This window comes from Terrapene carolina, unplaced genomic scaffold (genome assembly GCF_002925995.2).
Source record: "Terrapene carolina triunguis isolate 2854851 unplaced genomic scaffold, T_m_triunguis-2.0 Scaffold96, whole genome shotgun sequence".
Taxonomy (NCBI): domain Eukaryota; kingdom Metazoa; phylum Chordata; order Testudines; family Emydidae; genus Terrapene; species Terrapene triunguis.
The window spans coordinates 72,736,383-72,761,767 of NW_020664447.1; the positions used below are offsets into that span (position 1 = coordinate 72,736,383).

Genomic DNA, 25,385 nt, shown 5'->3' on the forward strand with positions numbered 1-25,385 from the left:
TAGGTCTTTCTGACACTGCCTTCTAGCATTCAGCCACCATATCCAAATAAAGCTATCAAGGAGAGAAACTCCAAACCACACCTGTTCCTGACTTCGTTTTTACATCCTTCCCCTTTTGGTCTCTGTGGGCCTGACTTTAGGGCTGTAGTGTGAATCGACACCCTGCCACTATATTTTCTACCAATTGCTTTGCTTTTTCATGCCCTGATGAGTCTCAATAGTCAGTTTATTCAATTTTTGATCTTAGCCTTGTAAAAGGTATCACCTACAGCTTTGTGTCATTTTTCGTCTTCATCTACAGGCTAACACATCTAGCCTACCCAGTTATACTTTCTGTGTCTAGAGGGTTTCAGAGAAATTGTAAGAATAAACTCAAAGAAGTTCTTTAAAAATAATGAATTTAATTTCTTTCCCCATGCATTCTGCATTTGGGGAAATATGTGGGCCATTACTGCTACTTTACATGAGTCACCATGCTACACTTGCTGAAATAGAATGGATTGAAATACCCATTATTATGTATTAGCTCTGCTGCAGGCACTGCAGCACAGACAGCTTCATTTAAAATGTACTTCTGATGTGAAAAGTGACTCTGGAAAACTACCTCATGGGGTTGCATATTTCTTTCCTCTCAACATTTTCCAGATCAAATCTGTTCAGTTTACAAGTAACACAGTGGATTGTCTAGCTGCCAGCACTGCAAATTCATCCTGTGGTCTGAGAGTCAAGCTGGATTCTTCCAAAGTCATTAATTACAATGGCTGTGCAACTGGAATTTGGGTAGCACTTTTGTTGAGGATGCATGTAGCAGAATAGCCTCCAGCACATGCTCCTGTTGCTGTATGAGCTCTGTAGTGCTAACTAAAAAAAGCTGGTGATCCCTTATTTTATTCACTAAAGACAGCAGGAAAGTATCAAATTGGGTTCATCAGAAGGAGATATTTTATATAGTTACTTTTCAAAGTAGAATTGCACTTTAAACAGCATTAGTGGTATTTGTCACAGAAAAGGATTATTTTAGCTATAATCCAGTTATTTCCAGTAATAAAGATGACCATATATCTGAAAAAGGACTACTGCTAGTAGAAATCTTTTGCTCTTTATCGTTGAAGAATACACTCTGATCCTCTCATGTGATACCACTTACATGAATGTCCTCTTCCAAATGGAAGTCCTCAAATGTTTTAAATGGAAGGCAACTTTCAACCTGTGGGCCAGATTCTTGTATTTGATGCAACTTCATTGTGCCGCTCAAACAGCACAAAAGAGCCAGATTTTGGCCATAACTAGCCAACTCTGAATTTCCTGTGTTGGGAGCTCTCAGCTGGCATAAAACCACCCATGCCAGCTCCCATGATTGCTCCCCCACCACCCGTATAGGAAGTATGTTGGAGGAGGGAAGGGGTCTTGTTCTGCTCTGCTAATTGTTGGGTTGCAAATGGTCCAATAGGGATGATACACCACTGACATAAGCTAGAGCAGCCCCAGGGCACACAAGTTCACAGAAACAGAGTTGTAACCACCTTCCTGACATCCCCCACTCTCCTTCACCAGAGTTCTGAAACAGGAAAGACTCTAGCCCAGTGGGTCTCAAACTTTTTTACTGGCGACTCCTTTCACATTGCAAGCCTGTGAGTGCGACACCCCTAATAAATTAAACACACTTTTTAAATATATTTAACACCATTATAAATGCTGGAGGAAAAACTGGGTTTTTAGGGTGCAGGTTGACAGTTCGCGATCCCCCATTTAATGACCTCGTGACCCCCTGAGGGGTCCCGACCCCCAGTTTGAGAACCCCTGCTCTAGCCCAATATGTCTTAAAACTGTGTTCCTTTGCTTCTTCACATGTTCATTAAGTTTGACAGTGCTCTTTGTTAATTTATCAAGTCTCATTGGTGTTAAAACCAGACCTGTGTCTCGCCCAGTTCCTCTTATTTAGATTTTCAGTGAAGTCAGAATGCAGAGTTTTTGACATCATGTTAATTGTCTTGGCAGTGGATTGTTGGCTTTGTTTGATATGGGTGAGCTGGATGAACTTGTGAATGGAGAAGCTGTACAACAAACACAAATAATTGTTATAATTTGGTTTTGAGAGGGAATTTTAAAACTGCCTATGAACAAAAAACATTGAACTTGAGATGGTGAGACAGAAAATTAAGGGAAAGCAAGTGGTTGTTTGTAAACATTTATCTCTTCAAACTGGTTCTGGCTGGAAAGTCTGTCTATGAAAAGCATGAGGAATTACATGTGGAATTTTGGATCCTCTGACCTTCTCACAATGTGTGTCAGCATGATCATCCACTACTTTGCTGAATATTTCTCTCTGCAGACATGGGTCCTGTTTCTGCAACCCTTGCCCACCTGATAACATCATTGAGGGCAAGTTCAGCCTTTTTCCTTTCTTGCTCTTTCTCAATAGATTTCTACCAAATGAAAATATTGGCCAGATATGTAGCCGTCTATTCTTTATTGAAACGAAATACAGTAGCCACTCAACCAGTTATCATTGGACTAAGAGACACTATCTTATTTCCCAGAGGCCACTGAAACCACCAGTTCATTCATATAGGCAACTGAATAGCTGTCAAATGGCAGTACATTTTGGATACTAACAGCATGCGCTGGAATCAGACTGATTTTTCTTGGTTAACCTTGTACAATAAAGCAGAAGATAGAACACGTACAGAGTGCACCAAAACTAAGCACAGACTGTTTGACCTCTGTCTGTTGCTGATTTAGAACAGTTGACTTGAGTTGACCTAGCAGTTTCATGGTGAGATTGAAACTGCAGATCACCTCTTCTCTTCTAGTCAGGTTACCATGGTTTTGTTACCTAACTGCTGCTATCTTGCAATAATAACATTGACATGCTGCTGTGTGGAGCAATCAGACACAAGCTATCCTTAATACTAATCGGTGAGATATCCTGGTGCTCTCACAAAGGAAAGAAAACCAGTCTGGTGATAGAAAATCTCCAGCTCTTTAAAGACATTTTTCTAAAGAAGAAAGCAAATGGGAACCAGGGAGAAAAAGTCAATGGCCCCAAACTTATGAGTCCTTTTATAAGCTTGAGGAGTTTAAAAACATTAACAGATGGACCAATGCACACGAAATGCTGTTCTCTGATATGCTGATACAGTGCATTGCTGCTTCAGGAGGTGAATGTATCATATGCTTCAAATTTCCATATTTCAGCAGATAATTGTTACTATATTTTTATTTGATTTTCTGACTCTGCTTTAATGAGTGCAAATAGTTTTCTTAAAAAAGAAATTAAATGTAAATTTATATTTTAATAAGGCATTAGTGTAACTTTTCCCTGTAGCTAATCCTGTCTTTTTATAGAAATATCTGTAATTTCATTCTGATGGAAAGAGAGCTTTTTAAGGCTATTTCAATAATACACCATCCTTTTTTATCTTACAGTACATGTATTAAATGTATTTAATAGTTAAGAATTGAGGCAGTCATTTGCTTCATAAACTGCTACTTGCCATGGCACAGATAATGCAAATTGAATTAATATACTGCAGAGATTAAATTTGCTAGTAATTTCTACAGATTGTGCTGGGGAATGGGAAGCTTACTGTGCCTCCTGCCATATGGTACTCAGCTTTGGATAGAAAGTTTCATCTTTGGCTTTGCACAACATTAAATTGATTACGTACAAAAGGTTCAGTGGTGTTTCATGCTAGACTTCATTGTTATGTGTTGTCATTGCCCAGGCTGGGCAGTCAGGCTAACTGTTCTTACTACAGAGTTACACATAGCAGGGTTTCCTTCCAGAGTTGTTTCATGCAAACAGATACGTGTCTTTGAACTGCTGGTCCCTAATTGCTCTTCACCAATATGTGTATATTAACATGCATCAGAGGCAGAAATGATCATTTTGGGGACTGTCCACATGTGATTTTGATACAAAACTGAAAAACAGCTGTCTAATGGGAACAGGAGTTCAAAGCTTGGGAACTGTCATTTTTTCAGCTGACATCTGGGATTAAAAGTAGAGTTATTATTTTCATGTTAAGATACCAGCTTTCCTGGGTATCAAGTGCCCATGAAGAACAACGTTTTCCTCGTGTAGGGACATCCCTCCCTCCCCTTGAAACATTTAGTTGTCATTATTGAATTTGTGGTGCATGGATAGGCTTGGCAGGATGTGATTTCAATGACTATCTGTTGGTAAAAAGCGACAGAGTCTGACGAAGTGGGCATTCACCGACGAAAGCTTATACTCCAATATGTCTGTTAGTCTATAAGGTGCCACAGGACTCTTTGTCGCTTTTTACAGATCCAGACTAACACGGCTACCACTCTGATACTTTATCTGTTGGTAAACGTCTATTTCAGCATGAAATGAAATTGATGAAAAAAATGTCAATCCGTAACAGTGGGGGGGAGTGCAGCTTTGCCCCCTTCTGCCTGCAAAGTCTGGGTGTCTCCAGCCCTGCAGCAGTGAAGGGAGCCCTCTTCAGCTCCACTGTCATGGCCCCACTCCCTCAGTCCCATGACCGCAAGGCTACAGAGGGCTCCCTATGCTGCTGCAGGGCCAGAGAAACCTGATCCCTGCAGGTGTCGGGAAGGCTGCAGTCCTATCAGGGCAGAGCACCGACCCCCAGCCAGGACCTTGAGGAGGATGAGCCCCCTGCCCTGCCCCTTCTCTGAGGCCCCACCCCCCACTTACTCCATCCCGCTGGCTGCCCCTAAACCTAGGAGCCGGAGGGAGGACATGCCGCTGCTTCCGGGAGCTGCGCGGCGCCACAGCAGGCAGGGAGTCTGCCTTAGCCCCGCTGTGCCGCCGACCGGACTTCTAACAGCCCGGTCAGCAAGGACACCTGACAACCCTACTGGCAGGGATCCAGTGTCACCAGCCCCACATCTTCACTATCATGGCCCCACTGACTCACTCACCAGCCAGGAGTGCAGGAGTCATCCCTGAGCAGGAACTGTTCAGCAGCACTCTGTGGCTAGTGGTTCATTCTCCTCCTTGAAGTCCTGGCTGGGAATCTCTGCTGCAATGGGCCAGGACTGCTGCCTTCCCAGCACCATGTTCAGGGAGCCCCCTGCGGCCCCTTGGTCAGTGCAGCCCTAATTGTAACCCCAATCCTACCCCTCCTTTCATTTCCAGCCACTGTAATAATAAAAAATCTTTAAAAATAAAAATCGATGTAGTTGAAATTAGAAAAAAATAAAAATTGAATTCTGCCGAGCCCACCCATGTAACAGCATTCATGAATTTAGGGTTTTCTGACAATTTGGAAGAAAAGTGTAGTATTAATGTACTGTATAGCATTTTTGTGTTTTTAGACAGACACATAAGAATGTATTGAATCTGTTTAGGGATGGACCACTAAAAAGTCAAAGACCTGTAGACTATTTACTTAGAGGATAATACATTGATTTAAATTATTGTTATTCCTGTTTGTAGTCAGCCAAACACTGAGGTTCAGCGGAAAACAATAAAAATCAACATGAATTTTCTATGATAAAGAACGAAGTAGAAACTGGGACAGAATGTTGGGAATGGCACAGTATGCTGGTGTTCCATTTCCATAGTTAGCATTGAAATTCAGATAAATCCAGTCAGCATTTTTTTAGTCCAAATAACTGCTTTTGTTTCGTAAGCAATTTTATTGCTATCGCAAACCTGAAAATGTGAGGGTCAGATAACGATAGCTCATGTTTATGTTGTGCCTTTCATCTCAAATTTTACAAACGTTATCTGTTGTTATTACTAATCATGTTTATTACGGTAGTACCTAAGGGCCAACCAAGAATGGGGTAGGTGCCCTACAGACAGAGTACCAGATGGTCCCAGCCCTGTAGAGCTTCCAGTCTAAATATACAAGACAGACACAGGCTGGGAAAAGGTGTAGAATGCATGCAGAATGAGCAATGTGACAGTGGCAAACATCATGTGAGTTGCACAATATTTTGGGAGTGATGGATTTACTTAGCCAGGGATTGGTAAAATGGGAAGGGAAGGAAAGGGAGGGGGACAGGGCAGGGGAGAAGACAGTGAGAGGAGCAGGAGTGGAGTGAAGCTGAGGTAAGAGACTCTGAGCAGGAATGGGGAGCAAATAGCCAGTCAGCACAGGGCAGAGGTCAGAGAACATTTAACAGTTTTGACCGGAATGAAGGTGAGAAAGGTCCCTCCCTGCTTTGGCTACTCCTGTTCCTACCCACTGCAGTCTCTGGCTGGCTCCTCTCTTCAGTTTCCCCCATGGCCATGTGAGGGGAAGGAGGAGAGGCACTACCTGGATCCTAATGCCCCTTGAGTTGGGGCAATCTCCCCTGCACAGTTCTGGATTCAGGGGTGAGATGGAGACGTATGGTCCCATCTGGGCCCTATTTTACCCTCTCGCCCCTAGTGCAGCAGTCCCTGCTCTGGCTGCTTCTATTCCTACCAGCTGTAGTGTCTGTCTATATCAAGCTCTTCACCCTGATTTCTGAAACCCTTACCTTTTAAACGCCTGAGCTGATATAAAAACTGCATCTAGGGTTGCTGTACCCAACATTAGGTAACAGATTAAAACAGTGAGACATTTTCAATAGAGGGGAAGCAATGACCGCCTTTTGCCACTGTAGCCGTTTCCCCTGATGGATATTTCACACCTGGGACTTTGTGCCAGGGTTTGCTGCCAGCAGAAACAGAAACAAACCATGCTAAATCCAGCCCACCATAACAAACTAAACCCCCAGGGGGAATTCAGGTACATAGAATGTCATTACTCAAATTGTAATTTGATCAGAACAGAGAAACTAAAAAATGCCTTAGGAACACCAATGAGCAAAAGTGGTCAGGACATTCGTTTTCATAGATCCCAAGGCCACAAGGGACCTCTGTGATCATCTAGTCTGACCTCCTGAGTAACACAGGTCATGGAACTTCCCCAAATAATTCCCAGGGTAGATCTTTTAGAAAAACATCCAATCTTGATCGAGAAATTGCTAGTGTTGGAGAATCCACCATGACCCCTGGTAAATTGTTCAATGGTTAATTACCCTCACTATTAAAACTTGTGGCTTATATCCAGTTTGGATTTATCTAGCTTCAACTTCCAGCCATCAGATCATGTTATACGTTTCTCTGCTAGATTAAAGAGCCCACTATCAAATATTTGTTCCACGTGTACTTAAAAACTTTGATCAAGTCACCCCTTAACCTTCTCTTTGTTTATGATACACTCAAGAAACTCAATCTATTTATCACTATAAGGCGTGTTTCCTAATCCTTTAGTCATTCTTGTGGCTCTTCTCTGAACCCTCTTCAGTTTATCAACATCCTTCTTGAACTGTGGACCCCAGAACTGGACACAGTATTCCAGCAGTGGCTACATCAGTGCTAAATAGAGGTAAAATATCCTCTCTACTCCTGCCTGAGATTCCCCTGTTTATGTATTCCAGGATAATATTAGCTCTTTTGGCCACATCATTGCACTGGGAGATTATGTTCAGCTGACTGCCCACCACAACCCCCAATTCTTTTTCAGAATCACAGCTTCCCCCTCCTGTAAGCATGGCCTGCATTCTTTGTTCCTAGATGTGTACATTTACATTTAGCTGTATTGTTTGTTTCCACCCAGTTTACCAAATATTCCAGACAGCTCTGTCTCAGTGAGCTGTTCTCTCCATTATTTACCACTCCCCCAACTTTTGTGTCATCTGCAAACTTTATCAGTGATGATTGTGTTTTCATTGATAGAAATGTTAAATAGCATAGGGCCAAGAACTGGTCTCTCACTAGAAACACACCAGCTTGATGATGATTGCCCATTTAAAATTAGATTTTGAGACCTGTCAGTTATCCAGTTTTTAATCCCTTTAATATGCGTCCTGTTAATTTTATTTCGTTCTAGTTTTTTTAATCAAAATGTCATGCAGTACCAAGTCAAAGCCCTTACAGAAGACTATTACATCAACAAAATCCACAAAATTACCTTTATCAACCAACTTTGTAATCTCATCAAAAAAAGATATCAAGTTAGTTTGACAGGATATATTTTCCATAAAATTGTATTGACTGGCATTAATTATATTACCGTCCTTTAAGTTCTGTATCAGCTGCTCCATTATCTTGCCTGGGATGGATGTCATCCTGGCTCATCCCATATGTCCTTTTTTGTGTGTGTCTTCAGAAAGCTGTGGATTCATTTTTAAAGTTTCTTTATGATTCGGAAAAACAAGTTATTATTTTATTTTATAGCTATTATAAAATGAATCTATTCTCTCATGCGTGGGGCTTTGGTGCTGGTTGTTTTTTGCTGAGATACGAGGACCCATAAAGAGACCCACTCAGTGTTCTTTCCTTCCTCCATTTGTTTCTTTCTCCCAGCTCTGATATCTTGCCTTCTAGATTGTCAGCTCTTTGGGGCAGGTAGTGTCTTTTACTATACGTGTGTACAATGCTTAATAGAATGAGACCCTGAATTTGTATGGGCCCCTGGGTGCTCCTGGTCTACAAATAATAATGCTAATTAATTTAATAACATTTAATTTTTTTAATTCCATCCCCAAACAAGGATTTCATGTTGGTTTGACAGTGTGTTGTGTGTAAAAGAATGCTACAAAGCACAGGATGGATCATTGTTCCTGGGGTAAAACTGCATGGGAGAGAGCTGAAGGGAACAATTTTGCAAAGTTCCCCACACAGAGTTTACCCCTCATCGTTCTGTCAGAAGAGCCAGCCCCGGCTCCCAGAGGCAGATTAGGGATTTATGGGTTCCTGGTCCACAGCAAATGGGAGGGTCCCTCCCCACCCCTTCTGCCTGCAGTCCCCCCCCCCCCCCCGGTGCTCCTGCTGGGGAGCATGGCCTGCAGTCCCCTCAGCGTCCTGACCCTGCTCCCCATCAGGAGCGCTGGGCAGGCAGGGGCACGGGGCACCCATTTTTCTGGGGGCCACCCAATTGGCCAGGGCCCCTGGGCATGGGCCCTGTTGGCCCAGTGGCTAATCTGCCACTGCCCATTCCCCCACCTGCTTCCCCAGCAAACTCAAACTGCAACCCTGCCCCAATCCCACACATCCCTGGAGAGCCACAGCAGAGCAGTGCTTCAATGTTGGAGTGACCCTGCTCCCCTTGCCAGCTTCCTCTACTTGGTTCTGTACATGCAAATGCTCGTTTCTGCACGCAAATGGGGGTTTTGCTCCCTGTAACTGGGGGGGCACATGCATAAACACAAGGCCTTTAAAATTTGGCCCAACCTCTCTGTGATGAGAGAAAAGGCCGCGCCCACATATAGAAATACAGTCAGTATTTGGAGAGTATCACCTGGATTTGCCCTCATTGCTTGAACAAATGGAATGTGTTAAATGTAATACTTTGGGCTGGATTTTGACTGCTTCTGAGCATATTCATGGGAGTGGGTGGAGGAGAGGGAAGGCGTAGGTAGCTAATCTAGGCCTTCTGCCTTACTCCCTTGTGCACCTGCGCTAGGTGCATCCAGAATGCCAGTGCTGTGTCCTCCCTGAGCGACTGGGGAGAGAACAGGTTAGCGTAGCCAGAGATGTTGCACATGCCAAGGTGGCTGGGGGTGGGCAGGGAAGGGGGTCATGAATGCATCTGCACAAGCCCCTTCCAGCATGGCTCTTACTCCAAGAGCCCTTCATATGCATCTTTTTTTTTTTTGAATTGCAGTTCTTTTCTCCCTGCAGCAGAATGCTGCTACCATTGTAAATAACTGTGAAAGGAAAATGTAGAATATCTTTTATGTTCAGCAGCCTATTAAGAGTTGGTGTGTCTCTTGCTTCTGTGAGTGAATCAACTGGTGATAAAGTGAAGAAATCACATGCCAAGGCAGGTTATAAAACAGCTGATCCACGTGGCTGCTGAGATTTTCTATCAGGCTTATGAGATTTTGAAACTTAGTTCATTGGCAGACTGCCTCCAACAGTATAGACAGGGCATATGGGAACAATGCTCTCATGCTACTCAGCAGTGCCTACTGGAATAATCTGGTAACCAGCCTAAATATAGGCAGGTGTCAGTATTGTGCACGGGCTCCCCCTGCCTTCTGCTCTGTAAATCCTCACTTAAAAACCAGGGTAAACAATCAAAGTGAGGCACGGGGATTAACTTCTGTAACTCCTTTTAAACTCTGTTTTGAGACTTGTTATTTACACACTTCTATTTGCATTTTGGTGCTTGTATTATAAGTAGTTTGGTAGCTCAGCAGAATCAGCCCTTCAGGTTTGTTCTGTTAAAGGTGATTAACTCTCTTTCTTTGTGTTCCATGTTCATGGCTCAGTATAGAGAGTTTTCAAGCTCCTTCATAAATTGTACAGAAAGGTAGTGTCCTAGGCACCTCCCCTGCCATTCATGAAATTGTCAGCCACTTCCCCTGCCCTCTGTTCCCATAACAGCCCTGTAGTAACTATTATTCTTGTCAGTTATTAATTGGTATGACAGTAGTGCCAAGGAAACCTAGATAAGAGTCCAGGCCCATTCTGCTACTCTCTGAACAGGCAAATAAGAGACAGTGCTCTTGTCCATGAGAATTTATAACCTAGTTTGTCAGGACTCAAAAGGTGGGGATAATGGACAGCTGGGGTGAGGTGGGTTGGGAGGACAAGGTAACAACAGGATGATCTGTAGTAGTTTGCCTGGAACTGTCCTATTAGGGAGAATATTTATGTACTTCCAGCTGTCTTCAGAGCAATTGGTGGGTGTTCCTTTTTGTCAGAATTAGTCACACTGTACACCTTGCTTTCCATTTAATCTTCCCCTCCCATCTCAGCTGAAAATAGTGGAGAGACAGCTACAGTTCCCATCCCCAGAAGATGGAAGGATCCTTCCTTCAGTATTTATTCTTTGTGAACACGGTCGGTTTTAATTCTACTTGTTAATGAGTAGATATGCATCTAAACCCATGTTCACTGGGAGCTGCCTTTTTTTTTTGTTCATACCTGAGGGAATAGTTCTGGAAAACTCTGCTTTTGGCAATTACTGTAGCAGAGTAGAAACTCTCATATTTGCTGGTGCTGTAATAATATCCCAGAAGTACTGCCCACAGCTGCCACATGAGGGAATGATGTTAAATCACATTGAATTGGCAAGATATATTGATATATTGCTGGAGTGATGTGTGCTGTTGTATTAATTTTGATAGAATACATGGTCCCAGAGACTCAAAGGCGTTAACATGACCCTGTTACTGTATAATAGTAGTAGTTTTTAAACAAGGTTTGGAATTCCAAGTACAGAGACCTCAGCCTGTTTAGTTCCATGGGAAACACACAATTAATTTTTTAACTCTTTAATAAAGATACAGACAAAGAAGGAAAAACAGTTAAAACATTTGAAATGTAAAATATGAAGTAAGGCTTTCCATTGTAACAGTATCCCTTATTCCCTTTCCCTTTGGCCGCAGAGAGTCTTTAGAAGGAAAACCTCTTGTCTGACAGGCTCTTAGATGGTGTCAAAGATGATAATAACTGTCCTTTGGGGGGGAGGGAAGTTAGTTGAGTTAGACTGGAGCTGTTGATAAAGTCTGATCCTGTTTCCTAAATGACAAAACAAGACAAAGAACACACAGATAGAAACTGCAGCTTCTGTTTCTGGTGTTGATTCTTACATGCAACCTCACTGCTGAAAATACAGAATCACAGCACATGGTCTTATCAGCCACTCAGAGACCTGGCATATTTATACCAGCATTAGACTGTATAGGTAGGGTTGCCAATTTTGGTTGGATCTATTCCTGGAGATTTTATCACATGATATAATCTTTTATTAAAGATTAATCTTTAATTCCTGGAGACTCCAGGCCAATCCTGGAGGGTTGGCAACCTTATGTATAAAGCATTGTTTTTAGCTGTCTCTCTGGTCACAGGCTTATAGCAGTATTGCAAAATACAGTCTCAGTCAGCTAAACTAGATTCTTAATACAGAAGGCAAAAGGAAAGTAGGAAGGGATAGAAAAGAGAAGAAATACAGTGGGGAAGGAAGAGGACATATAGAGGATTGGAGGGAAGTGTGTATATGGGGTGGGGGGGGAAGTCTCACGTTCCAGGTGATGTTTGGGATTTAGCCAGAGCCATTGGAGGAGGCAATGTCATCCGTGTTCTTCTCTCTGTCCTAGTTTGGGCAGGATATTTCTCAGGATCAGCACAACAAAGGCCCAATAGTGTCATAGTGATCCCTGAGTCCCAGAAGACAGTGGGGTTGGCAGCCATGATGGTGAAGTTTGCTCCTTTCAGTCCACCTGTCTTCCATCTGGCAGTTGTTGGTCAGACAACATGATTCTCCTACCAGAATCTTTTCTTTTAAGGATCCCAAAAGGAAGTGATGGATGGAATGGCGCATCTGCTCATTATTTTGTCCACCAAATAGGCCTAATTTCTGATATACCAATTTCAGTCTGTTGATTTCCGGTTCCACACTTCTCTTGTTACCAGACATGATCTTTACACAGTCGTTGAGCTATATCAGTAGGCCTTTTTGTTTGGATTAACCCAATCTTTCTGCCTCCCCTTTTCACCTTTCCCCATCAACATTTACATTATAGGTTAATGTGATATTTTATGATCTTTCATTCACATCTCACTGTTGAGCTCACAATTAGGGTAAACTTGTATGCCCAAATATTACAACAGTGCTAAAGCAAGTACTAAGTAATATGAGAAACCTATTCAGCTCTAGCACTTCCATATATAAAAGGCTGTTTTGGCCTCTTACAAAGTTGTCGAAAGCCACTGCAGATTATGTAACACTGACTAATAGTAGTTTATAGATTATCCTACACTATCTCCCAGCAGGAGATTAAGAATGTCACTTTCACTCCAGTTTAATACTAGAGTTGTGCAAATAATGGATTTTTTGGTTGCAGACATTTCCAAAAAATTGTGAGGAAAAATTAGTTTTGGATAAAACCAAAAGTGGATTTTTTTTTCCAAAAATTTCAGTGACTCAGACTCAAGAAAAAAAATCATTTCAGGTCAAATTAAATGTTTTTGTTTTGTTTCTGACCATTTAAAACATTTTTATTGTTGTTTTTTTTAAAAAGCAAAGGGAAATTTTTTAAATGAAAAGTCATTTTGAACTGAATGTGTACCATTTTGAAAAATGACAAAACAAAATGATTTTACAGAATTTATTTTAATTTTTTGGACTGAAACAATTCATAGAAACCAACATGAATCTGTGAAATGTTTTGGGTGTTGCCAAATCTGTGTTTTTCACTGAAAAAATGATTCAGAGAATTTCATCCAGTTCTACTTAATACAGTGTCTTAAAATATTACAATGCGACAATCTTTGTTCCAATATATATATGATATTCTCTCCCTTTCCTCTTCCTTGCTTGCTGGAAATAGTAATAAAAATATAAAAAGAGGCTATTTATCCATCTGTTTTGATTCTTTAAAGGTATTTGAATTTGTGCTGGTTCAACAGGCAAATCCATCCAAATGAGGATCTGAGATTTCCTAGCTGCTGGGTCATTTAATTGTATATTATCTTTGTTTTGACAGCTCTTTGTGAAGCAGCACTTCATTATAGCCACATGAGTTATTTTTATTTACTGTACAATTTTCATTCCCAGGATACAGCAGTGCTGTTTCCTCAGGCTGCTTTTACAGGTACGCTGGCCTTGTACGTTTACTACTCCTGCTGCCAACGGTCTCATGCAAAAATAATTGTGGTTGTAGGCATGAAAACAGAGCAGGGAGGGTTTCATCTTTGCACTGAGGCAATTATATAATATATATATTATATTATATAAATTACTTTCAGGGGGCAAGAAAAGTTTGCCATGTATATACATCCTTGAGCAGATGTTAAATAACTCGGTCTTTTCAAATAATGATATGAAGGTACTTTATTTTCCCTGGTCAAAATGTTCAGAAATGACTGATTTTGGATGCCTCAGATTTGGAATGCCCATCTTGAGCCACCTTAAAAAGGCCTGATTTGCAAAGGACAAGAGCTCAAACTTTCTTAAAGTCAAGCCCCTTTAAGGTGTCTTAAATTGGGCACCCAAAATCACTAGTCACTTTTGAAAATCTTGGTCTCCATATATATGCGTATTGCTTGCAGAATTATATTGGAAACTGAAGAATATACACAAACCAGAACAGCATTAAATTGGCATTGGCATTAAATGTTGTGTTTGCAAGGACATTGTAAAGTAGGCATCATATCAAGCATTTGTTACTTCGAAGAAGCAGGCCTCAGCAAGTACCATTAAGAAAAGCTCTGGCTATGGGTAAAGTGATCAAAGTAGACACTGGCTTTTGTCCATCAGGTTTTGGTACATTTATGAATATTTCAAAGTACTTTTGAGCCTTCTCCTACCATCAACCCACAAGTGTAACTCCCTGCTGAAATCAATTGGGAGTTCTGCATGAAAATGTCACCTCTCCAATCAATCTAGCTTTCAGTGGCTAAAATAATGCTCTGCTCTGACCATTTCATCTCCAATCCTCTTCATGGACTCCCTCTCTTTCCACATAAAGTTCAAAATCCTCAACATCATTCCTAAGGCTTTGTCTACACTGGAACTTCGTCAGCAAAACTTTCTATCGTTCAGGGGTGTTAAGAAACACACACACACACACCCCGAACGACAAAATTTTACTGACGAAAAGTGCTGGTGTGCGTGGGGGGTGGAAGTTTTTTGGTCGGCAGGAGAGCTTTCTCCTGCCGCCAAACAGCAGCTACGCTGTGCGCCTTTTAGCGGCACGGCTGTAGTGGCACAGCTGTGTTGCTAAAAGCTGTGTAGTGTAGACAAAGCCTAAGTCTCTGCACAGCTCTGCCCCGCCTGCCTCACATCTTTGGTTGCTCTCCATCTCACCCACAGCACTCTGCCCTCTGGGATGCCTAGCTACTTCCTTCCTCTCCACTCTTTGGTGTTCTTGCTCTTAGGTTTCTCACACTGCTACCTAGGCATAGAAAATGCTCCATCTAACTACTGCAAGCAGCCTCACTCTCATTCAGAACCTGCTTGAAAACACATTTCTTTGCTCTTTTCTTTCCATCACTGACTTTCCACTGCTGTCTGAGCTACCCCTCTCCTCTTGACCTACCTCAGTCACTGCTTATAAAATCAAAGCTTATATGGTTCTCTTCATCTATTATCTGACTCCTATTATGTTTTAACCCTCACCTTCCTTTTTTCCCCACCCCTTCCTTTATCTAGCATCCTTTTCTTTGTCTAATTTTAGATTGCAAGCTCTTTGGGTATGCACCGTATATTTATTTCATCTCTGTAAAGTGACATGCAAACATTTATATAGCACCATAATCTATGTGGATAGCAGATTACATGTTTTTTTAGGGGGTGAGGCATACATGAAGCTAGGAATATTGTTTTTTGGGGGGGAATTTGCCCCTCTGCTGGTTACTTCAGAAGTATAGAGAAAATAGTAAAAGGGAGGCATTGTGAGCAGGAAACTCCTAGCAGCTATTGAATATTGGTTTAAACAGTTGGAGCAAATGACAACTGACACCAGCAGACGATCTTCCCCCTGCTTTATCCTAGTGAACTGAAGAGATTTCGGCAGGCTGTGATGCACCAAACTAAATGATATGGTCTTTGATGAAGATGTCACCTTCTCCTTTAATTTAGGACCAATATTAAATATCCATCTTTATTTTGCTGTCTTCCATTTATAAAATTTTCAGGTAGACCTATACATATTTTTTAAAATAATTGTTTTTCTCTTTCAGCAATTAAAGAATTTCCTGAAGATGTATTTACAAATAAGGATCGGCAGGAGGGAGCAGTGCTGTTTCATATTATTGGTGTAAGTTTTGTCCTACCTTGGTTCCTTTTGGGTTTCCTTTTTTTATTTATTTAGTAAGTTGCAAGAAGTTACTCAGTCCCATTGCCCTTTTTTAGTAGAACTCTGTAAATCAGCAGATTTTTAATAGTGCATTTGCAACCCAATTCTCAAATAGCAGAAGGCGACTGGAGCACTTTAAAAACTGTTCATGCAAGCCTAAATTAGCAATGTTTATGCCTTCATCTCAGTTAGGGGTGAAATCTTGGCCCAATTGAAATCAATGGAAGTTTTGGCATTGATCTCAATGGAGCTAGGATTTCACCCTGTATGGGCAGGTATGGATTCCGGTTGTCCTCTGTGCAGGAATGGATGATATGGGGTCTCCTTGTTCCCTCTCCTGTCCGTTGTGCATCTGTGCAAAAGAAACAAGGATAAGGCCCTTAAAGCCTAAAGGAATACAGATGAAATCTGGTAACGTGGTACTGGGCTTGATGTCTTATTGCAGAAACCAAAAACATTTAAAGGTCTTTGGGGCTCAGTCTTGCAGTCCCAGCTCTGGGAAAGTAATAGTAAATGGGAGATTTGCTTGAGTGAGGACTGCAGGATTGGTCCCATTGTGAAAATATGCATCACATAACTCACATAGAGCAACAGGAGGACAACATGTGCTCACGAGACAATCATAGCCCCTGAGATGTTTGCAAATGGAAGCCAAGGTCAGGGACCATTTCTTTCAGGATGTGATTGTTCTTTGCACATGGAATATCTTGATGTTGCTTTTGCCTTCATTACCTACCCAGGTAATTAATTGAAAACATGAGTGATGACTGCTCTTCCTCCAAAGCACTGTCTGTTATTATCATGTCCCTTACTCTACCATGGCACCCAATTACAACAAACTACTTTTTCATTATTCCCTAACTTTCCAAACCCTCCCTTTCTAAGCATACTGTTAAGTAGACAAACATATTGATATTTTTATGCCATAACTTCATCAGTACAGTTTTTTTGTAGCAGATAGAAATGGAGCCACATATTCATGTTAGTTTGTTTCTACATTATTTGAATTAACATCCTGTCATTCTCCTCTCCCTTTTTTACATGATGTGACTGAGTAACATTTTCTTACTTTATTTTTTCCCACAGGCTCTTTATATGTTCTATGCCTTGGCTATAGTATGTGATGACTTCTTTGTTCCCTCGTTAGAGAAAATTTGTAAGGTAAGTGACAGAGAAATTTAACCACCTTTTGTAAATCTGTTTCTTGTAGGTTTTAGGTTTGGATGTTTTGTACCATCCAATGGCTGTCTGGAGTTCGTTAGAAATGAGTTTGGTGGCCTCAATCCATTTCCCGGTGGACAGGGCTCCATATCACAAACCCACTACAGTTTGCGCTAATTGGCACCCTTGACAGCTGTCTTGGCAAAGAGGCTAATGACTGAATGGGCACAGCCAAATGATTTCCTCCTGTCACAGGTCTGAAGCACATTGGTGGGACAGTATAGGGGGTGATGTAAGGATTAGATGGGTTTGTTACTATGATCCTTGTTTTAAAAGCCACTTGGAAAAAGAAGAGCTAGAAATATTTATATTAATTTGCTGGCCATGGGTGTCTTTCTGCCAGCAAGACTAATCTGTCAGAGGAAGGGATGTGCTTGTGCTGTTTTTCTGGCCTGTTGGGATTGGGTGTGGAGGGGTGGAAGAGAGTTAATGTATAGAAATAACTATCAGGTAGACTTTTCAAAAGCACCCAGCATTGGCTTAACTCTGCCACATCTGAAGTCAGTGAGAGTTTTACTATTCATTTCAGTAAGAGCATAGTTAAGTCAATGCTAAGCACTTTTGAAAATCCCACCCAAAGGCAATGCAGGATGAATAATTGGAAAGGGAGAATATAGTTATTATAACTAATGAAGTCAGTTATTTTATGTACAGGGCCCACTTGAACCAGATCTGTGAAATGTAACTAGAAAATGTAGTGCAATATATAATATATACACAATTGAGAATAATAATCTGCTATTATATTAAAACATTAATGTACAGCACTTTACAAACTTATTTATCAGATACTAGTTAGAGTTGATCAAGATAGGGGGAAAATTAAACTTTTGATCCAAAATTTATTTTGTTGAAAATTTTCCAACCAACTATAGAATTGATTGTAAAATAGAAAACCTTATTTGGAGAGTGGGGATTGACATAATTTCATATTAACAGAAATGTTTTGACCAGCTGTTCTAGCTAATAAGGCATCTTTTTTCCTCTCCTCTGGACACATGTACAGAACGCCCACAAACATCAGTAGGAGTTACATAGCCTTATCAACAGGAGAACAGATGTAAGGATAGACTGTAGCAGCAAATACTTGCAAAGTATTCAGCAGTGATCTTTACTTACTGTTTTCAGATGTGCTATCAGCATAGCATACTTTTAGATACATGATATATAAGATGTACCATAATGTTGCTGCTTCTGCTGTCGATCCTTCATAAAATCTATTCTGCTTGTTAAGTATCTCCAGACTGCTAGACAGCTAACAAAAATCCAGAGTAGTTAGCACATCCGTGCTGAACTCTATCAGCCATGTTATCGGTGATAGATCATCTTAGCCCTGGTCTACACTGGGGGTGGGGAGAGGATATCGATCTAAGTTATGCAACTTCAGCTACGTGAATAGCGTAGCTGAAGTCGACATACTTAGACCTACTCACCGCGGTGTCTTCACTGTGGTGAGTTGACTGCTGCCGCTCCCCCATTGACTCTGCCTGCACCTCTCGTGGCGGTGGAGTACAGGAGTCGATGGGAGAGCGCTCGGGGGTCGATTTATCGCGTCTAGACTAGATGCAATAAATCGACCCCCGCTGGATTGATCGCTGCCCGCCGATCCAGCGGGTAGTATAGACATACCCTTAGAGAGCTGTGTGTTGTGCTTCTATGCCATGAGTTCCTTATGAAGCCCTTCCTGCTAGCTCAGAATGTTGCAGAGTGCCTGAAAAATACTCTTACCTGCTTCGTTTATCACTAGGCACTCTTCTATCCTTGGAAGTGGGATGGGATATTAAAGATGAGTCTAGAGATTCAAAAAGGAAAAACTTTCCCATAATATTGCCTTTATAGTGCAAAGGAAAGATCCTCAGCTGGTGTGAATAGGCCTAGCCCAATTGTGGAGCTAGGTGCATTTATACCAACTGAGGTTCTGGCTCAAAAGCTCTAAGGTAACTGCATACAGATTAGAGCTCAAGAAGCAGTATATTAAAAATAGATCTGTCTGTGGGACACAGTCCTCTCTCTAGTTCTACACTGCTCTAATTTCATGTACCTCATTGGAGTTCACATTAGAATAAGCGAGATCAGAAACAGGCCTACTATTTGCAAGACATATTCACATAGGTTATATTTTACTCTCACTTACTTCTGTTATCAAATTTTACAAGCTAGGTATCCCCTGTAACTCTTGAATTACTCATGACTTCATTCTAAAAACTGTTCATTCCACCTTCTAGAATCCCCATCTGAGTGGTCTTTCTCTAATCAGCTTGGTTAGTTCAAATATTATAATGTAAGTGGATAATATTATCTAACTGGTGTCCCACTAGGTTAGGGGATAAATATTTTATATGCCCAAAGCATGTTGTCTATATCTCATATATAGGCTTTTTCAACCTTTGAGCTGTATCATAGTGGGAGTTCATTCTTTCACGGTATTGTGACCGAGAAAATAAAAGGATTCTATCTATAACTATAAAAGTGTGCTATGTAAAAAGACCAGCAATGCTGAAGTAATAGGTACTTTTCTTTCAGAAATTACACTTGAGTGAAGATGTTGCTGGAGCCACTTTCATGGCTGCAGGAAGCTCGACCCCAGAGTTATTTGCATCTGTAATAGGTAAGGGTTCTGCTCAATAGCATGTGCAACAGTTGCCATTAAAATGTCAAGGTAGGTGAGATTATATCTTTTATTGGGTCAACTTCTGCTCTTTTTCAGCTATGTGTAGCTTGAAAGCTTGTAACTTGTATAAAAGATATTATCTCACTTATCTTGTCTCTCTCATATCCCGGGACCAATATGGCTACAACAACACTGCAAACAAATTAAAAGTCAGGAACAGATCCTTGGCTTAGATTTCAGTGGAGCTATGACAATTGACACCAGCTGAAGATCTGCCCCTCTGTATTATTGAGTGGTTTCCCATGCAGTGGTATATGAAAGTGCCACCATTCTTCCTTATATTTAGAGCAGGAGATAACTGAGTTAACAGGCTTTAGATTCTGATGTTCTGCTGGGTTCCATTCTGCAGCTGACACCATTCAATACTCAAAACCTGCAGCAGTGATACTGTACTACCACACTTCAAGATTTGAGAAGATACTGCTGGTACTAAACATACCTGGGTGGTGAAAGTTGAGATTTTAATGCCATCCGCTGGAACAAATTTTCCTTCAGTTACAGTTGTGCAACCTTATTGACATCAGTGAGAGCAGAATTTGTCCCACAGTAAGGAGAATATACATAAATATAGCAAAGCCCACATAAGGCCATATCATCTATCTACTCCACGGCATCTAATCTACAGATATACTCTCCTACATAGAGGGGGTGTGATAGCATCACAGGATCTATAATATCAAAGTCTGTTTGTTCAAACAAGATTATTTTAGCTGAAAACAAAGCTTCAGAATGGTCATGGGAGCTTTCTTCTTTGCACTCTGTCATGTTAGATAGTTATATGGCCCCCGTTACCCTGGTATCTGAGTGCCTTATAACACCCTTGTGAGGCAGGCAAATACTATTTTCCCCATTTTATAGGTGAGTAACTGAGGCCCAGATAGATTAAGTGACTTGCCCATGTCACACAGGAAGTCTGTGGTGGAGCAAGAAATTGAACCTGTGTCTCCTGAGTCTCAGGCAAGTCTCCACCCACTAGACCATATGTCTTATCAAGAGTAGCACCCCAGACTATACACAAGGTGGCTGCTAGGAGTTCTTTGAAGGTAGTGCCGTCCCTGCAGATGTTAAAGGGACAGAAATCTAAATGTTAACTGTCCAGGGGAAAGTTCCTGTGCTTTATTGTAACATTTGAAGTCAGTTACATTGTAGAGTTCTGATGTCACTGGAGGTATTTTACATCTCCTTTTGATAAAATATGCATACAAAATAGCTGCTAACTATCCCCAAAACTTCAGAAGGCGCAGCTGATATGTGCACTCATTATTAATCTAATTTTGGTTAAACATTTAAATGATCACGGATTTTTGTTGTTCACAGTTGATACACGTTTTGAACAAATAGGCATTGCCAGTAATGAAGTGATAGGGGTTAATTGTGAATGTATTGCTCTCTCTTCAGGTGTATTTATCACTCATGGTGATGTAGGAGTTGGGACCATTGTTGGGTCAGCAGTTTTCAACATCCTTTGCATTATTGGCGTCTGTGGGATATTTGCAGGACAGGTTAGTAGGTTACCTTTTTTTTGACTTTCTGTTGCTTAGTTTTTTCTTTTGCACGGAAAATGTTTGAGAAATATTGGAATGCTAATGGGAAACGAGCATGAAAGTGCTATTAAGACAAGGGAAGTGATCATGTTAGAAATAATTCAGACACATCTTACAAATAGGTAATACTGCAAAATAGCGGTTGTCTCAGCTTTCCAAAGTGGCCAGTACCTGATATTCAGAGGAAGGTGATTCCTTCCCATTTGCCATTACATCCTCAGTCAATTGATCAGTATAAATGGGGAGGGGGAAAATCCTTCCTGACTCCTGTGGTGAGTTATTTATACCCTAAAGCATTTGCTCACCCTTCTCCGTAGGAGGCATTCATGAATATCACAATTTTTATATTAAATCTGATATACCTCCCAAATAAAATTAAAAGGGAATTGTTCATTTGCAGAACTGCAGCAAGTTGTGCTTTGCTTCTTGTTCACCTAAAACCACGGCCAATGAAAATACCATTAGTAAGAAATACATTTCATTAAGGGAGACATTTATAAGGTTTTTATTAATGGTGGTAATTATAGATACATTTTAGGCCTAATCTTGCAAACATGTAGGCATGTAATTTTAATGTATCCCTATTATATCCCCATTGGCTTTAGAGGGACTACTCATATGAGTAAAGTTACTCATGCAGCTAAATATTTTAAGATCAAGCTCTTTTGAAATCACTGTTGTTTGTCGGCTAAAACTGTGCTTCTTTTCAGGTGGTTCGTCTCACCTGGTGGTCTGTGTTTAGGGACTCAGTGTACTACACGCTTTCTGTGATCCTTCTTATCATTGTAAGTGTCCCTCTGGGCTTGCCACGTCAGTTATTAAAGTAAAAAAATTGCTTGAGCTCAGGCCCCTTTTTCATTACAAATTAAGCACTGCCTCGCAGAAACTACAGGTCCCAGCTTGCAGTGTTCCATTCTGATCCAAGTAGCTTCTCTTGGAGTATGTTGGGATAGAGAAATTGCATACCATATTAAAGAGGCAGGGTGGCTATTATCTGCAGCTTCTAGTACATGTAGGGCCACAGATAAATTGCCAATACAGGCAGAGTTTAGTAGGCAAAGTTTAGGCATAGCTGAAATGACCATTATATTTTTCCAAAGAGTGTAGTAACTCTGACATTTCTATATTTAAGTATTTGGTGGCAGGGAGGGGGAGATTCATCTTAATTTATTTTATTCATAATAAAAATAGAACAGCAATGGCCCATTCAACCAAAGGGATGGCATAAAATGAAGTTAAATTGGGATCACCTGCTGTTCTGAGGGCCCAGCTGTGTGGCTGCATGGCTGGAGAAGCAATTCTGGAGCAAATTTTAAAAGGACTTGATGCCTTTGATCTTGGAAAATAGACCACACTGTTTTATGAGCCTCCTACCTGTCTTCCAGACACATGGTTGCTCACTCTCAAACATATGCAGTGTATGTGTGTGTATCTCTCATGCACCATTTAGCTGTGTGACTTTAATAGCAGCGTCTAAGAAAGGCCCAAATCTTGGCTGTAGGGTTGGTGTTGCAGTGTTGACAGCAGGTACAGTAGAAGGTTTGGGATGGGAAGAGTGGGAAGGAGAAAGCTCCAGTAGCTTCAGGTTGCAAATAAATAAATACACCGCTGTGAAGATTCTTCGCCTGCTGTACAGTGCAGCTGACCAGTTTTTAGTGGGACTGGAGAAATGGTCAATTTGTTTGTTTGTTTTTCTTCCAGTTCATATATGATGAGCAAATAGTATGGTAAGTTGTGTTGTTAATTTCTCAAATTAGTGTGTTCTCCATGTCACTGATCGGTACCTACAATCACAGTTTAGCCAAATTCAGTGCTTATATCCTGTGCATTGGCAGTGAGGCCAATGGGGTGTGAGTGAGCACTGGATTTGTCCCAGGGGAGATACCGCTTTCTGTCTTAGTTAGTTTTTTTTTGGTATGATAAATAGTGAAAACTAAAGGAAAATTTAATAACCAGAAAACATTAACAGCCATCCCCAGCTGCTCCTGCCTGAGTACGCAGGGTGCAGCATGGGGTGCAGGAAGCACTTTCATCCCCTTACACACCTGCACCCAGGGCAGCCAAAATCCCATTGCAGTGCTCTTTGAGATGAAACTATAGAGAAGTATTAGCACTTCCAGTGGTGCCCCATACCATAGGCCCTCCCCTCTTTCACTCCCCTCTCCCCCTCCCCTCCCCACCCCAGCTGACAAGCCAACCCTGGATCTGTGGGAGAACAAGCTGCATCTCCTGAAAGAAGGCATAAGAGCCACTCCAGAGTCCATGATAAGTTCTGCTGGCAGAATGGCTCTGGTCACTGCTTCTGGCATGGTGCAGCTCTGTCTTCCATAGCTCTAGCACAGTTCTAAAATGTTGAAGTGAAATATCCATAATATGTGTGTTGTTCAAAGCCCAAAGGAGTTTTGCTTCTTCTGGGCCCTTGAAACTCCCTCTAATGTTACCACTGGGAATTCAGTGCACACAAAGGCAGAGAACACTTCCCATACTGCTTACCCGTGGCACATTCCTACTGAAAATACCATAAGATTACAGCAGCATGCATGACCCTACTAATTCCTTTCCTTTCCTTTTCTCTCTTCGAGGTGGGAGAGCCTTATACTCATCGTTATGTATTTCTTCTACATACTTATCATGAAGTAAGTGCTTCTCCCCTCTCTGTGCTCTTTAATTGTAATTTGGCGATTGTTTCTCTGGAATTGCATCATGCTCTGATCTCCAGCTGAGGAGAATTCCGACAATCTCATTTCCCTGTCTTACCTCCCCCACTTTTGTGCTAGATCAACACACTCTTGGAGTATGTACTGCAGATAGCAGCAAATCTTTGGATGTTTATTTTTTGTTGTATAATGGGGCACAGCAGGTCTAAGAGGTGTCTGAGGTGAAAGGTCAAAAAATGGATTCTCTAGCTCCATGACTGTAAAGTAGCATGGAGGTTATGAGTAAAACAGAACACACATGTATTTTTAGATGCTTTTTTCTGGAGGGCTGCTCTTGCTCTCCCAGTCTTACCACCACCAGTAACTGTGGGTCCTTGCAAATTGGAAACTTTCCTGTTTTAGAGCCCTGTCTAAGCATCCGTTAGTTTTACAAACACCAGCAGTTTGTCCTGGTTTTTGTAACCTCTGTGGACTGACCATGTGAAGGAGCCTCCAGGCAGCCAGCTGAGCATGGATTCACCACAAGAACATTCCCTGCCAGACCTGTCATGTATTGATGCCCTTATCCTTATCTTTCACCCTCACTCCTCCTCAGGGTCTATGAATCATCCCTCCCCTGGGAGGAGACGAGATATAGTCTGCTTAGTTGAAGAGATGGAGAAGTCGGTACCCACTTTTTGTTTCTCGCCCTCCCATTTACTCCTACCTTGAGCCCACCAAAACCATCTCTTGTGTGACCTCAACTTCCCCTTCAACACTAGGGCCTTCCTGAGCCCATCAGCATCACTACTAGGTCAACCAGAAGGGTCAGTATAGAGTGGATTCTTTCTCATGGTGGGGCTTAGCCAGCTGTCCCCACAGTGCTGTCCCTGTCAGTCCACAGGGCGAGAGAACCCTCCTGAGAATCACACCTTGAGCTCTTGTATGCTGGTGCACAGCATTGGTGAAAAGGCCATTGCATAGTGAGTATGTCTTTGGGTATATTTACACTCCCATCAGGAGGTGTGATTGGAGCACATGTAGACATACCCAAGCTAGCTTTGATCTAGCTAGATCATAGCTAGCTCAAGTAACAATAGCAGTGAAGTCGTGGCAGTACAGGCTAGTCCTGCCCACCTGGGACCCCAGATAGTCGAGCAGCTGCCTCATTGTCTTTACTGTTACGCTAGCTAGATTAAAGCTAACTCAGGTATGTCTACACATGCTACAGTCACACTTCCCAACTGCAGTGTAGACAGACCCCTAGCCCACAAGTCCAACCCCCAAAGACATTGCATCTGCATTAGAGCAACTCATTGGCAATGCAGAACCTGATTATGGCTTTATTTTCCTCTTTCCCCGGGAAATAAAGTCCTCATTGCTTGGCAGTTTTCACTGCAACAGAAATTCTTCCCTCTCAGTTCTGTCAAAAGGGTGATAACATGCATTATAATGTGAAATAAATATTTTAAATGACTTCTTCAATGGTGGCATTTAAATCACAAAGCTACTCATAAGAGTTCAGAGATA

At 41.5% G+C, this 25,385-nt stretch overlaps 1 protein-coding gene across 1 annotated transcript in view; it reads left to right on the plus strand.

The window, feature by feature from the left end:
• Positions 1–25,385, plus strand: part of SLC24A4 (solute carrier family 24 member 4) — a 136,513-nt gene that overhangs the window by 83,052 nt on the left and 28,076 nt on the right. The window contains exons 3-9 of the mRNA XM_024206011.2: positions 15,668–15,744; positions 16,870–16,944; positions 19,528–19,612; positions 21,074–21,177; positions 21,930–22,004; positions 22,921–22,946; positions 23,802–23,855. Coding sequence (XP_024061779.2) covers positions 15,668–15,744; positions 16,870–16,944; positions 19,528–19,612; positions 21,074–21,177; positions 21,930–22,004; positions 22,921–22,946; positions 23,802–23,855 — 496 coding nt within the window. The remainder of the gene's footprint in view (positions 1–15,667; positions 15,745–16,869; positions 16,945–19,527; positions 19,613–21,073; positions 21,178–21,929; positions 22,005–22,920; positions 22,947–23,801; positions 23,856–25,385) is intronic.